Raw genomic sequence first — 15,332 nt, forward strand, 5'->3', positions numbered from 1 at the left:
CAGATCAAGCATAGGAATGACTAGCATATGCTCTTGCCATTAAGAGGGATTTGACCTGATGGGCGGCAGCATTCGAAAGCACAAAAATAGAAACCTGGTTTGGAAACAGCTGTTCCTAACAAGAGTCTCAGAGTACATTGTAGAAGAGTTTTCTCTGCGCTTGCCTGGAGAGATTGAGTAACTCAGCCATCATCGTTCTGTGACTCCCCACCAAGGCAATGTGCCATCGAGATGTTAAAAGTGTGAATTTGACAATTACTCCATCAAATTTTAAATTTAGACTGTGCTTTTTTCTCTGCTCGTACATTTTCAGAAAAAATAATCCAGGTTCCCTATCATGCTTTTCTTTTACCTCTTGCAACACCATTTCCTGCTTTGCTAACCTTATTTCTCCTCTGCAACGCAGCTCAAAGTCTGTTGACTCAGGGCAGGTGATTACGGGTAAGAGGCATCCTCCTGCTTTTTGTTGGCCCCCCGTCAGATTTATCTGTGGGTATATCTGAGCTATACTTCACGACTTCGAGTTTCTGTGGGGCGAGATCCTTGTTCATCTATCTATGTGTTGCCTGTGGTGTTCTGAGAATTGGTAAAACCTATTTAGTAGCACACATTCTGGAGTTGCACCTGATACCGTCACTTACTTGCTGTGTGATCTTGGCCAAAGTCTTCTCAACTGTGAAATGGGGTCCCTACCTTGCAGAGTGATGGTGAGGAATGAATGAGTGAATATCCGCAATGAGCTTGAACAGTTCCTAGAACGTGGTAACTCCATCATTATTCCTGATCATAGGAAGTCATTGCTTAGTAAATATCTGCCAAGTGAATGAAGCATCCAGTGCTCACCATTTGAGTTCCTATGAACGTAATTCAGTGACAGTCATAGCAGTTCCTGGGAGAGCAGTATGCTGTACTCTTAAAGTCTGATGGGCACATTTTATGCATGTCCCTTTCCACAGAATATGGAAGGAGGAATAAGACTCAAAGCTACGCCATCTGACAAGCAAGTATATTTGCTCATCAATGCATGCTTGGAAATGTGTGATCATACTTCTTCAAACATGTTCTTCCATAGGCAGAGTGTGCCCGGGTGTGTTTATCATCTGTTAAAAGTTTTACAAATATTTTTTTTACCATTGCTGTTATAAAAACACTCCTTTTACAGCTTTAGAAAATTGCATGAGATTTTGTGTATTGATACATTTCTTTAGTTTCTGAATATAAATTAAGAACTATAAGATGAGAGTCTTACGATGTTCCACACAGTGGGTTCAGATTTTCCCAATGGAGCATATCCCGAGTATGATAGTTTGTCATCAGAAAACTAGTTGGTGATGAAACCATACCTGGTGCTGCCACACCTGCGTACAGGCAGTCAGTAGGTAGCTGGGTCTGGGGGCTGCAGATGCAACTGCCCCCCCCAGTCCCGTGCCTTCCTTGAGGGTGCTCGAAGCATCTCACCTGAGCAGAGGTAAGCCCCTTCATTGCACCCGTGCAGAGCTGTTCCACCAGGGGGCTGTTGGTGGCTTGGAGCTCTCTTGAGGATCTCAAATCTCTAGCAGTGTGTGACATTTCTTGGGTTTCCCTGGGAGTTTTGTTTTGTTTTCAAAGTGGTTGTGCATCAAGCCACGCTCTCATAGACTTTTCTTCCATCACCTGGAGGTCTGGGATATCAGCAAAGCCCCCAGAGCAGAATAGATCCCTGATATTTGAATCATGATATACACACACTCTGGTTGCACCTGTGGATTTCTGTGGCACCCTCTGCTTCACGTGTGTGTGTGCGCGCGCGCGCGCGAGCATGCGCGCTCTGCAATATTATCTACTTTCAAAACATACTATGTATACGTAGATAGGCATTTATATAAATGGTAATAAAGAGGGAAAAACTATTTTGTTTTCTTATGGTGAAATTGAGTCACTCTACCAAACAAAAACAAATATTTCCATTGATAAATTTTTTCAGCTTTCTTGGTAAAATTGACTAATAAAAGTTGTATATATTTAAGGTTTCCATCTTGGTGTTGGGATATACATATACATTGTGACATGATCACAATCAAGCTAATTAACATATTCATCACTTCATGTAGTTACCATTTTCTTTTTTTGTTTGTGGTAAGAACACTTAAGATCTACTGTCTTAGCAAATTTCAAGCATACAATACAGTATTGTTAACCATAGTCACCACACTGCACATTAGATCTCCAGAACTTATTCATCTTGTGTAACTGAAATTTTTTACCCTTTGACCAACATCTCCTCATTTTCCCCTCCCCACAACCCCTGGCAACCACCATTCTACTCTCTGCTTCTATGAGTTTGACTATTGTAGATTCTGTGTGAGATCACGCAGTATTTGTCTTTCTGTATCTAGCTTATTTCACTTAGCATAATGGTCCATCCATGTTGTCACAAACGATAGGATTAACTTCTTTTTAAAGGCTGAATAATATTCCATTGGATGTATAGACCACATTTTCTTTATTCATCCATTTATGGACATTTAGATTGTTGCTATATCTTGGCTGTTGTGACAAAAGATAAGTGTTAGCTAGGATGTGGAGAAAAAGGAACCCTTGTGCACTGTTGGTGAGAGTGTAAGTTGGTGCAGCAAATATGGAAAACAGTATGGAAGGTCCTCAAAAAATTAAAAATGGAACTACCATGCGAACCAGCAAGGCCACTTCTGGGTATATAGCCAAAGGAAATGAAGTCAGAATCTCAAAGACGTTTCTGCACCCCTGTGTTCATTGCAGCATGATTCACAATTGCCAAGATTTGGAAACCACTCTCTGCTTTTTAACCACCACACTTCTCACCCACTCTCTTCTGTGGGTTTGCAGCCAGGTATGCCCCTTACGTTCACCTGGTGAGCCCTGGACATTGTCTTTTGCCTTAAAGATGATGTACGTATTAACTCCTGGAGGGAAAAACATTTGTTCAGTGTCACAGTCCTTCTTAATTCTATGGTTCAGATTTGTCGTTGTGAGTTTCTCAATCCAGCCTGCCTATTGCCTCTTCTGGCAATAACACAGACAAGTTGGCATCAATTATCATGCTGCGGAGATCAAGTGGTACTGATGAATTGTTCAAATTCACAGACAAAGCTGGATTATATCTGCACTCCGCCACTTACTGGATGAGTGACCTTCACTACGTAACTCCTCTCAGCCTCAGATGTTGCATGTATTAAATGGAGAGTGATGGTAGCACCCTCATAAGGTAGATATAAGGATGTAATGAGAGGAAATGCAAAGCACGGTCCATCAGATTTTGCATCTATAAAATGGAGAGAGATAGTAGCACCCTCGTGGAGTAAATGTAAAGATTTAATGAGATGAAATGCATATCATAGTCCATGTTACATAGTAGGTGATCAGTTCAATTTAGCCATGAGAAACGATCCTTATACAACCCTGTGATGTAGTTCACATTGTTATCTCTACTTTGACCTAGAGAACGCAGAGCAGTTAGTCAAGTGGGGAAACACATGTATTTGTAGCTCTCTCTGTATCGTCTATATCTCTATCTGTATACGTAGTAAAATTTTTCTTTTGAAATCAGTTTAGATTGACAGAAGAATTACAAGGATAGTAAAGAGAATTCCTGTATTCCCTTCCTCCATCTTCCTCAAATGTTAACTTTCTGCATGACCATGGTGGATTTGTCCAGAAATTAACCTTGGTACATCACTATTAACTGAACTTTAGATTTTCCACTAATGTCTTTTTTCTGTCTCAGGATCCAATTCCCAATGCCACATTGCATCTAGAAGATAAACTTTTACAGGATGCCTTTTCATTCTTGTAGTATTTTGGTCTACTTTCCCATTTATTTATTTTATTCTATTTTAACCAGTAGGGCAATAAGTATATACACTAGCTGTTAATTAAGCTAGCTCTTGTATGTTGTGTTGCGACCACTTATTTTGTTCTTGTTAAATTTAGAGTAAAAATAATGTGAGCTTGATCTAGTAGAAGGATAAGCAGGTAGGAGGGCTGCTTGATCTAGTAGAAGGATGATCAGGTGAACATTCTATGAGCTTGATCCAGTAGAAGTATAAGCAGGTAGAGACGCTGCTTGATCCAGTAGAAGGATAAGCAGGTAGAAATGCTGCGTGATCTAGTAGAAGGATAAGCTGGTGAACATTCGATGAGCTTGATCCAATAGAAGTATAAGCAGGTAGAGATGCTGCTTGATCCAGTAGAAGGATAAGCTGGTGAACATTCTATAAGCTTGATCCAGTAGAAGGATAAGCAGGTGAACTATGAGCTTGATGTAGTAGAAGGATAAGGAGGCAGTAATTCACATGTTGAGATTCTTCCTACAGTTTGCTCTGCTACTGCCAGCTTGCATAAACTATGGCAAATTATGTAAACTTCCCATTTCTTGGATGTGATGTCTGTGAAGCAAGCATAATTGTATTTGTCAGATAATTACCTTAAGGTAATGTTGAGAAGGTGAGGTAAGTGGAAGACTTTTAGCTTTCCTAGGAGGCCACCATAGAAACTACAAACTATCATATGAATTTTTATATGAATTGTCCCTCAATGTCGATGCATATAAACTTATGAATGCCTGCAGTTTAAAGATCTTGCCTATAAGGGGAATTCAGTCTACAACCATCAGCTACAATTCAGTCTACAATCGCCAGAATTCAGTCTACAATAGTCAGAAACTAGCATTAAGAAATGACAGCTTGCTTCAAGATCCCTTAAACGTCTGTCTGCAGAATTCATTTTTTAATTCTGTCATTTAAATGACATTTATGTCCATTGTGAACCACGCATTATATCTCTGCTATGAATCAAGGTTCTCTTTCCACTTGCTTCATTTATTTGAATGCTTTGTTTTTAATTCTTCATACAATTGTTGGTTGAAAATGTATTTGTGAGTAGCTGAACTTAAACGCTGTCATTCCTCCCAGCCTAACTTCCTGAGGTTATTACTCCTGTGGTGCTCAACTCTATGCTCAGCTTATTATAAAATCAAGGGGAGCTGCTTTAGGGGAAACAGTGCATCTGTTTTTCCATCCATCTGTGTGCTACCTGCATGGCCTCAGAGACTCCAGCCTGGTCTCTCTGAGCCCTAGGCTGGCATGTCACTGTCTTGGTCCCCCAAGGTCCATTAGTTACAGGCCTTGGTGAGCATCTTCTGTGATGTGCCTGTTGACATTGTGACCCACTCCCAGCTCACCCCTCCAGCCCCTCCCAATACCCCTTTCTTGCTCTATTGAGTTGTATTCTAATCACCTCCTATGTACAAAGCTCTTTTCCTCAACTAAACAGTAAGAGCTATCCCAATAATAAGATAGTAGCAATGACGACAATGGCCATTTTTGGTGCTCTTCCTCTCTTCTAGGCATTAGACTTGGCACTTGGGATCATAATCCTATGTAATACTCACACCTAATGTGTTGGGAATGTGAGGCACAGAATGGTTGATCCATTTACTTAAGGGCACAGAACTAGTGTTTTCATTTCCTATGGCTGCTATAACAAATTACCACAAATTTGGTGGCTCAAAACAACAAAAATTGATTATCTTGTAGTTCTGGAGTTCAGATGTCCAAGATGGGTCCATTTGGGCTAACATCAAAGTGTCAGTAGAGCTATGTTCCTTTCTGGAGACTCTAGGGGAGAATCTGTTTCTTGGCCTTTTCCAGTGTCTAGAGGCCACTGCATTCCTTGGCTTGGGACACCTTTCTCCATCTTCAAAGCCATCAGCATAGCCTCTTCCAGTCTTTCTCTCTGACTATAATCTCTGCTTCTCTGATTCCCATTCTCCTGCCTCCTTCTTTCCCTTTTAAGGATCTGTGTGATTACATTGGATCCACTCAGATAATCCAATATCATCTCCCCTTGTGCCATATAAGGTACCATATCCCCAGGTTTCGGGGGTTTGGACATGGACATTTTGGGGCACCATTATTTTGCCTACCAGAGCTGCTAAAAGGTAGCAATGGAATTTGAACTCCCCGACTCTAAAGTCATTGATTTGAGTCCGATGTTGCTCTGAGATTTGAGTCTCCCTGATTATAAAGTCATCACTTATGACCACCAGGCAATGCTGGCCATGTGTCATGCATAGTAGTGACTATGTCATATGTATTTTTCACCACAACATATACTCTATTACTCATGAAATTCTCATTGAATCCATGTAATTAGATCACTTGTTTCTTCCAAATTGGCCACCCTACACTGAGCGTTGAAAAGACTTACAAATCTCCCTGTGGCCTCTCCTTTGGCATTTTAGGGGGCAAAGCGAACAACTGGGAAGGAGGTATCCGAATTCCAGGCGTTCTTCGATGGCCAGGAGTGATACAGGCTGGGCTGGAGATTGATGAGCCAACAAGCAACATGGACATATTTCCTACGGTGGCCAAACTCGCAGGGTCACCACTGCCTGAAGACAGGTACTGTGACTCAGAGGTGCTTGGTATGGTCTCATTCTGATTTTGCAGGCAACTGTGTTCTGGTTTGCCTGCATAATGGCATGCTACCTCCGGCTGGACTTATTATCAGTGTCCAGTTATGGGCCTTACTGGTGGATCTGCTGAAGTAAAAACCCCTCTGTCAATCCCGTTATCACCGTGGGAAATAAACTGCCAGGCATGATGTGGATGGATGGTCTTGAACCGAGACTTCCTCTTTTGACACCTGCTGATCCTCTTTCCCGTCTGTGCCCATCATCGGCTTACCGAAGGGCAGCTAGGCAAATGCCCCTCTAACCTCCCACATTTTAATCCCATACCTTTCCCTTTGCCCCATTCAGCAACTCTTTCCTGCAGCAGCAAGAAAGGCAGCTGGTTTCCCAGTTAAGGGCCCTATATCCCAGCATGTCTTCTGAATACAAGTCCTAAATGAAATGTCTTTCTCTTAAACTTAAATACAACTTCATATGACATTGCCAATGGTTTCTTCTTAAGTGTTATTACCAATCTGAAGAGTTTTAAGTGAAGCACGCTGATTAATAGTTTTCATTAGTTTGGTGGCAGGCCAGGCTAACGTCACACAGGCAGGCTGCAAATCTTGTGTAAATTCAGCTGCCAGTGGAACGAAGAGGAAACAGGAAACCAGAGACTAAAACAACAGCTTGGCTAGAGCTGAGTACACAGATAGGTGCTCACCTCCATTGTTTCCAAGCTTGTTTTACTGTTTATGTTTTTCCTTCATGTTTTCAAATTTCTGCTTTAGGTATACCTTCCCCCCAGACGCACACACATGTACACACAAATGCGAAAGGCAGCAGTGTAGAGTTCAGCCATTCTCAAACTTTGTGGTCTCAAGACCCAGGTACACTCTTCAATGACTGAGGAACCCAAAGATCTTTTGTTTATGGGGGTTATATCAATTAACGTTTCTCATATTAGCAATTACACTTGAAAAACATTTAAAACACAAAAGCACCCAAGCACACATTCCATAGGCTGACAGAGCGATGATGTTATCACTTGCCATGTAGCCACTGGGAAAGTCCACTGTATGCTCCTGAAAAAGTCATAGTCCAAAACGCAAAGAATGGTTTCTATTATTGTGAAAATACTTTTGACCTCGTAGACCTCTTGAAAAAGTCTCAGGGATCCCTGCGGGTCTCTGGACCACACTTTGAGAGTAGCTGGTCCCATGGATAAGAGCAGAGATCGAGAGCTGTACTGCTTGGGCTCAGGTCTTGGCTGGTTAAGCTTTTAACTTACTGGGCCTTGGTTCCTTGTCCAAAAAGTCGATTCAATAAAGCACTGACCTTATGGGGTCGATATGAGGATTAAAAGCATTGGTGCATGTGAAGTGCGGTGTAAAGAATGCATGAATATTTGCCATTTTTGTTTCACCCGCTGTATTGAGAGGTCAGATGTACATAAGTACAGTTTTTTCCTCTTCCACATTTAACATTCATCCAGGATCCTAGAATCATAAAATATGGTGGCTGAAGGGGACTTTTAAGATCTGCTTTAGTCAAATTATTCTTTTTCTGCCTTAGTGGCAGACAGAAAACTTGGCAGCAGTAACTCATAAAAGATCTTTTCTTATGTAAAGGCAAAGCTCTCACTCCTTATCTTATCTACTCATTGGCCTTGGTTCCTACCCTTGGAACAAAGATGAACATTTCCTTAAGTAGCTCATACAGAATGTTCAGGTAATTTCGTTAATTACATTTTTTTTTCATGACTCATAACATTAAAATCATCACTACTCTTCACTTTCACAATATCTTTAAATGGTTTCCATCCAATTCGAGAAAGATGAGGGAAGGAAGAAGTTCAGAGGCAACGAAGAAAATCCATAAAGGGAAATCTTGCTCCTGGACCTCCTACCCACCCCAGTCTGAGGCTGATGGAGGTCACTCTGTTTTGTTTTTTGTTTTGGTGAGGAAGACTAGCCCTGAGCTAACATCTGATGCTAATCTTCCTCTTTCTGCTGAGGAAGATTGGCCCTGGGCTAACATCCATGCCCATGTTCCTCTACTTTATGTGGGATGCCGCCACAATATGACTTCACAAGTGGTGTGTAGGTGTGCACCCAGGATCCGAACCTTTGAACCCCAGGCTGCCGAAGCAGAGCGCGCACACTTAATCACTGTGCCACCAGGCCGGCCCCAGAGGCCACTCTGTTTTTTTTGTACAAGCCCATTGAAGAAAGAAGGAGCCTTCCTCTTAGGCAGACCCCAATATTTTATGTGTGAGCCAGTGTCTTCAGTAGAACCCATTCTCAATATTAAAGGGACACTTGTTGGGACTTTGTGACACTTGTTGACGTAAGTTAGCCCAATGATATTGTCTCCAGGTTCAGGTCCAAGGCCCAATAAATACCATCAGCATCCTAAAGATAGCACAGATAAGAAAACAGAAATCTGCTTCCAAGCCCCTCGTGGGAGTAAAGTTATCACACAGTGTCTTACTTACATCATGTTACCAACCAAGTCCAGAAACCATCTTTGTGTATCTGCCCTGGAGACTTTGAACATCTAAAGCAATGATTCTCACCCACAGTGACTATTCCCCCCAGGGGCCATTTATCAAAGTCTGGAGACATTTTTGATTGTCCTGACTCAGGATGCTACTGGCATCTAGTGAGTGGAGGCCAGGGGGGCTGCTAAACAGCCTACAAGGCACAAGACCGCAGTCTACAACCAAGAGTGATCCAGCCCAATGTGTTGGTAGTGCTGAGGTTGAGAATTCCGGCTTGAAAGCTTGTTATTGCTCGTTTATGGAAAATGTTGTTATAATGTAAAGCCTCATCAACACTTTTCAATAAAAGCATCTGGATAATATCCTCATATCTGTATTTATCTACAAATTTGATACACAGATATCTACACTTTAGAAAACATCCTTAACTCTTTCCCACTAAATTGGTGGAAATCAGCTTTCCCTATTTCTTGCTTGAGCAGTGTTGCATTGACATGTTTCAGGAGAGTAAACTCAGAGGGTTGGATCCAAGCTGTTTGAGGAGCACTTAACGAGGTGCCCTCACTTCTTTCTGCATGTTTTGTCGGAACAAGAGGATTTCCGTTCAGAAGACACCTGGCCTTCAAGTGCAACCTTGTAATTCTCAAGAAGCGTCTTGTGCCTGGTGGATGCCATTTCTGACCAATCAAAGCTTGCTAGGAGATGAGAACCCCTGTGATGCAGAGTTTCTACTTAAGTAAAAAGAGCAGTGGTCCAGGGGTACACATAAGAGATTTTCCCTTTGCAGAGTCTCAACACTTCTGTGAGAATAGTTCTCTGATTCGACCCCATGGTGTGCCTATATGAGATTCCTCTCTGCGGTGCATTTTTCCTCCATACATACTTCAGCGATTCCTTTGCATTTTGTGGCACAGTTTATCAAAAGAATTTTCGGTGGCCATCACCCCAGGCATATTTAGAAAAATCATTCCCCCTGTGCACCAAATAAGCTGATTCTGGAAATAAATGGGGAGCAACCTTTTTTTTGTGATAGAAAACATAGGCAATAGGGCCTTACATAAAAGAAAAGTATAATAGCTAAATATATTAACTCATTAAAATGAAATACCTTCCTGTCAGTCTCATCTTTGCTAGCAGATAGAATATTTCTGTAGTAACTCTATGACCATGCTCCTTCTTATTGTTGGTAATAAAGGATTGCAAAATGCCATAGTTGGTTAAACTTTTGGAAAACATCTCAATTCTGGCTATAGACTATGCAGCTGGGAGGAAAGGAAAGGGATGCTGACATCCTGGAGAATCAATCACCTCGAAAATCAATCAGTTTTAGAGGTGAAATAGTTGTGTCCTATTCCATAATTAAAATAAAATTAAATTTGATTCCATTTTTTTTTCAAGTTAGGAAAAGAAATCAACATTTTAATGCTCGATATTGCTTTTGTCTAATGAAGATAACAGAAGGGACTTCGTTCTCCCAGTAAATTTTGTTGACGTGTAGCTAGGCAACTACGGAAGACTTCTTCAATAGATCACTACAAATAAAACAGTCAGTGAGCTGTACGTAGTTCACCTCCGTTTTGCAGAATAAAAGGTGGAACTCTTCATGTACCTACAACCACTTATAATAGTTTTTGCTTTATATTCAAATATAGCAGAGTGTTTAATGTTTACGAAAGGAAACATTTTTTTTTAACCTGAAAATGACTTTCGGGATACTTGGGATTCCCTTTAGTTTATTAAAGATCTACCTACTTCCTCCTAAAAATGTTTCCGTTCCTATTACTTTCTACATTGAAAAAAATCACTTTATTTTGAATAACGCATAGGTAAGTCACAAACATTGTGCCCCAAATTAACCACTTTGTCAGTCGCCAAAACCTTTCCTTCTGTGTCCCCCACACAAAAACTTTCCCTACTCCTGTGATCCCCAAATCCATCCCAGAGTTGGCCAGGCAAAGCAGATGGGAAGGACGTGCCAAGTAGAGGGTTCAGAGCTGAGAGAGAGACAGCACATTCATGGAGGAATGTGGTCACCATAGCCCAAAGAAAGTCCCCAAAACACGCTCTTTTGGGTTATGTGAAAGTTGTCCCCAGGCCGTCGAATTCAACCTGAAATTCAAAAACGAAGCTGCTTGGAAACGAATTGTGGGTTTTGCTACCCTTGTCACGAGTCAACGCAAAGAGAATATTCTCACTTTCCAAATTAAAAACCATCTCAAATGAAGACATGTTTTAGAATCAAGCAGACACTACAAAAGAACTCATCTAATTTTCTAACAGTGGCTATCTGTGTAAACTTGCTATGAAAACTTGAATTCATTTGCAGAAAAGCCCAATTAGATGATTCCCGTAGAAAACAGTGATGCTTTGTGTCAACTGAAAGTGCATGGGCCCCTCTCCCACAAATCGTGAGGTAATGGAAACATCCCTTACTAGCAATGTCAAGGCAATTGTGCCATCTCTGGCTTATTGCTGTGGTTAACTATGACTTGCACATGTGGTTTAAAACAATCCTAAGTATTTTGATAGCTTAGACACCATTTAAAAGTTTGGCTCAATAGGGTCACTTTCCATTTTTCATGGCAGAAATGATCCTCTTTTTGACAGCCCATATTTCTGCAGCACTGTGAAATGGTGGCTTTCCCTACCTGGGTGATTTATTGCTAGCTTCTAGGAAAGAGCATGTTAGGTATAGGATATTAAAAAAAAAAAAGAGATCCATCTCTGCATTTGAAGAAAAAGAAGTTTGCAGAATAGACTTTGCTTCCCTCCTTTAAAAAGCAAACTTAACTGTTTTGCTTTTAAGTAAGAAAAAAAGTTGTGAGATGTGGAGTCTTATTTTTTTAATGGAATCCTCCTCCATGTTATCATGACCCAGTTGAGTTATGAAATACCGATCTGAAGAAACCACTTCGAGCTCCTGTGTTCTTAAATCAAGTGTTGAAGTCTTGTTGGCTTATGATGAAAAATGGCTTCGAGAAATAGAGGTAGAGATTTTGTCCAAAAAACAGAGATTCATTCTTGCTCTGGAGCAGCCATGGAAAGGCCCCCTCTCCACTTGGAGGTGGAGGTGGTCCCATCTCTCCAGGTTATTTTTTACCACTGGCGGCTTTTCACGCTCAGATACTCAGACCTGCACACTTGCCCTCCCATCCCTTCCTTTTTTCCCACCCTACTCGGGATCTCATATTCTTAAGGACTGAGTCTTTCTCGAAAGGGATTTGAAAGGAACAAGGCGCAAGACCTACCATTTCAGGGTAGAAATCGTGTTTCAGAGAACACGCTGATTCTGAATAGAACCGTCTCTCTACCTTGCTTCTTTCTCTTCCTCTCTTGGAGAAGGGGAATGCAGGCTTGGGAAGGGAGCCAAGGCCATTGTTTGTTCTTATTTTTAACTTATGATAATAGAATATTTTCAGTCCTTAGACTTCTACAGAGCACGTGATTAATAACAAGAGTTGAGGCCAGACAAGTGCTAAGCAACAAGGCTATAATTACATTACGGGGTTTTTAGTGACACCAAAATAAACCGCAAAAAAAATCCAAAGGATGCAGGCCTCTTGAGAACGCTTACCGAAATTATATAACCAAGTTAAACTTCCAGTTTCTAAATTCCTAATAACAGAGGATGACAGGGATGGAGTGTTTTTAATCAGAGAAAGAAAATCCTCAAGTTAAGTAATCTAACTCTTTCATAGTAGCTCTCTGCCCCTTGTTTCCATGGCAGTGGCCTAATGTATCAATGACTTCAATTCCTCTAGTGGCTGTTAATGTATGTTTAAATCAAAACAAAATTTGGGGCTTTTTTCTGTTGTTTAAACTCCAAATCATCTTCTTTTGCTCATCACCAATTGTAAATAGCTATTGTTTGCCATCTGGAAAGTTCCCCTTCTTGCCCTAGTTTCATACCCAGTAGTAGAAGAGATATATTTGCATTTTGGAACAATCTATTTCCAGATATTTAATACCATCATCATGATTATTTACAAATTAATTCATTCTGACTTAGAAATTCACTTTCATTGGGGTCTATCCAATCCAAGTTGCCCTATGCTATATATTAACTTTTTTTTAACCCAAGTTGTCAGGCATTCTTATTTTCAATAGAGCTATAGTTCATAATTAAAGCTTCCCCTTTGCCAAGGCAATAGGCAGAAGATTGGGTTTAGGAAAAGCAGTGGGGAGAGCACTTGAGAGCATGGGTGTCCAAGCAGCTGGGTTTCAATCCCGCCAGCTCTTGCTAGTCACATGACCTTTGATAAGTCACTTATGCTTTCTGGCCTGCGTTTCCTCATCTCATCATCATAGGATGATAATGGTCCCAACTCATGGTGCTGCTTGGAGGATTAAATGAGTTCATACGTGAGCAGAGCTGGCCTCGCTGTGTTGCATATGGCACCCAACAGGGGACACTTAGTGTTCCTTGTGTTGGTTACTTAATCACAACTGTGTAGCTCTGTCATGCTCTTGTTTGCTGGAAGGACAACTCAGAATTCGGGCCATTTTAACCCGAGGATGATGTGGCCATTCACCAGCTGATGCCCACCTGATTTATCCCACAGGATCATTGATGGACGTGACCTGATGCCCCTGCTTCAGGGGAAAAGCCAACGCTCGGATCATGAGTTTCTCTTCCATTACTGCAACTTCTACCTAAATGCTGTGCGCTGGCACCCGCGGAACAGTGAGTAAACAGACTTTTCCATGCTTCTAGTACTTTGTGCCATCAGTGCCGTGTGAGTAGATGAAAGTGCAAGAGGGCTTTGCTCTACAGAGGCTGTGAGATGCTAAGAGTGCCACTGTGCTTGGCTTTGAACTCTTCTTCCTCCTCTTGTCTTCTTTTATTCCTTGTCATCCCATAGTTGTCCAGGTAGGGCATCATCGGACCCCGGCATGTGCCAATGATGGCTCCTCCTTCCCAGCAGAGGAAGCTCAGGTTCTCAGCAAGGCACTGCGCCACCTTTCTTCATGCCCGACCAGCTGCCTAACTTCATCTCCTGGCACATCTTGTTTCACCCTGAGTTTCAGCCCAGCAGTCTCTCTGCTCTGTGCATGGCTGACTTGTGCTTGTAGCGTCCTCTGCCTGGAAGGACCGTTCTTCTTTTCTTTCCTGGATGATGCTTGTCAATCCCCACAAAACCCCACTGAAATGCCGCCCCCTTTGCCTGCTCTCAAAGCACTTCCCACAGTCCTGTGACTTGGCGCTATGGCACTGAAGGGCGTTGAGATGTTTACCCCGCTTTCTCTCTCCAGCCTCAAAGATGGCGGGTGGTGACTCATCAGTCTGTATTTTGTCACAGATCATGTACGTGTGCTAGATTTAGATCTTTAAAACAAAGTTCAAATACTTTGATGTTATCATATTTCCCAAACCAGGTCGTCTTTAAATTGTGCACTCTAATCAGTAACAGGATCTAATTTGGGTTTTCCATACCAGTTTTAGAGTTGTATTTCTAACAAGCATAAGGGAAGAAATGGAACCAAATGATAAGCCTAAGTGTAGTGATAGGTTTCAGATATTCTTTTTCATATATTTAAACTTAGAATTACGATAATGTTCATATCACTAAGATGCCCAGGAGTCTATGGAAATCCAGCCGCTATTTATAAGTATTGTACGTGCCAGAGGTGGATGTTGAGGTCAGACTGTCAGTTCACTCTTCAGAGGTGAAGTAAGACTCCCCTTTTCTCTATTGTGCTTTGGGGTTTTGCTCCTGGAGGCTACTCTCTCCCAGGACAGCTAGTAACCTCCCAGCTGATGGCTCATTCTTAAACTCAGGGTGAGTCTGGTACCAGTTTTCAACGCATCCCTCTCCCCACTCTACTCACTCAGCCAATTTACCAAAGACTCATCATTTAAAGGGCATCCTCTCCATTGTTTTTAAAGAGGGAATTTACAACCTTCCATTAGCCACAGAAATCACACCAGGTTTACCCTTCAAAGTTTCTGCTTTAAATCTGGGCAGCTTCCTTGCGCTATTTTCTAGAAGACGAATATGACACAAACACGAGCTTAGGATTCTAGACCTGGAAGGATTCTGTTTACCTATTTCATCAGTGTGTCCATAATGCCAAATCCCATAGGAATACTGTTTCTTTTTTAGATTAATTGACGGTGTTTAGGTCTGAGCCATCTAATACATGAGAGCTGTACTCCTCCCCACTTCTTTTCATATGGAGCCTGCGAGAAGTGTAAAGGACAATGTTCTATGCCTCTTGGGCATTTAAAAAAGTAAGATAGCATACCCTGTCCTGAACCTGGCAAAATCTCATTTAAATAAAACCAAGCCCCCAGTTAGAGAAGCTGGAAGGAACATATTGGATCAGGGGCTGGAGAAACACATTATGTGGAGGAGTAAAGAGAAAAAGGAGAGGAAGAGACAAAATAGGAGTAAGTGAGAAAAACAAGACCCAGTTTCT

General features: G+C 41.6%; 1 protein-coding gene across 1 annotated transcript in view; it reads left to right on the forward strand.

The window, feature by feature from the left end:
* The window catches only part of STS (steroid sulfatase), a 105,619-nt gene that overhangs the window by 75,633 nt on the left and 14,654 nt on the right, over window positions 1-15,332 (forward strand). The window contains exons 8-9 of the mRNA XM_058535391.1: window positions 6,260-6,419; window positions 13,475-13,596. Coding sequence (XP_058391374.1) covers window positions 6,260-6,419; window positions 13,475-13,596 — 282 coding nt within the window. The remainder of the gene's footprint in view (window positions 1-6,259; window positions 6,420-13,474; window positions 13,597-15,332) is intronic.

This window comes from Diceros bicornis, chromosome X, assembly GCF_020826845.1.
Source record: "Diceros bicornis minor isolate mBicDic1 chromosome X, mDicBic1.mat.cur, whole genome shotgun sequence".
In the NCBI taxonomy this organism is placed as follows: domain Eukaryota; kingdom Metazoa; phylum Chordata; class Mammalia; order Perissodactyla; family Rhinocerotidae; genus Diceros; species Diceros bicornis.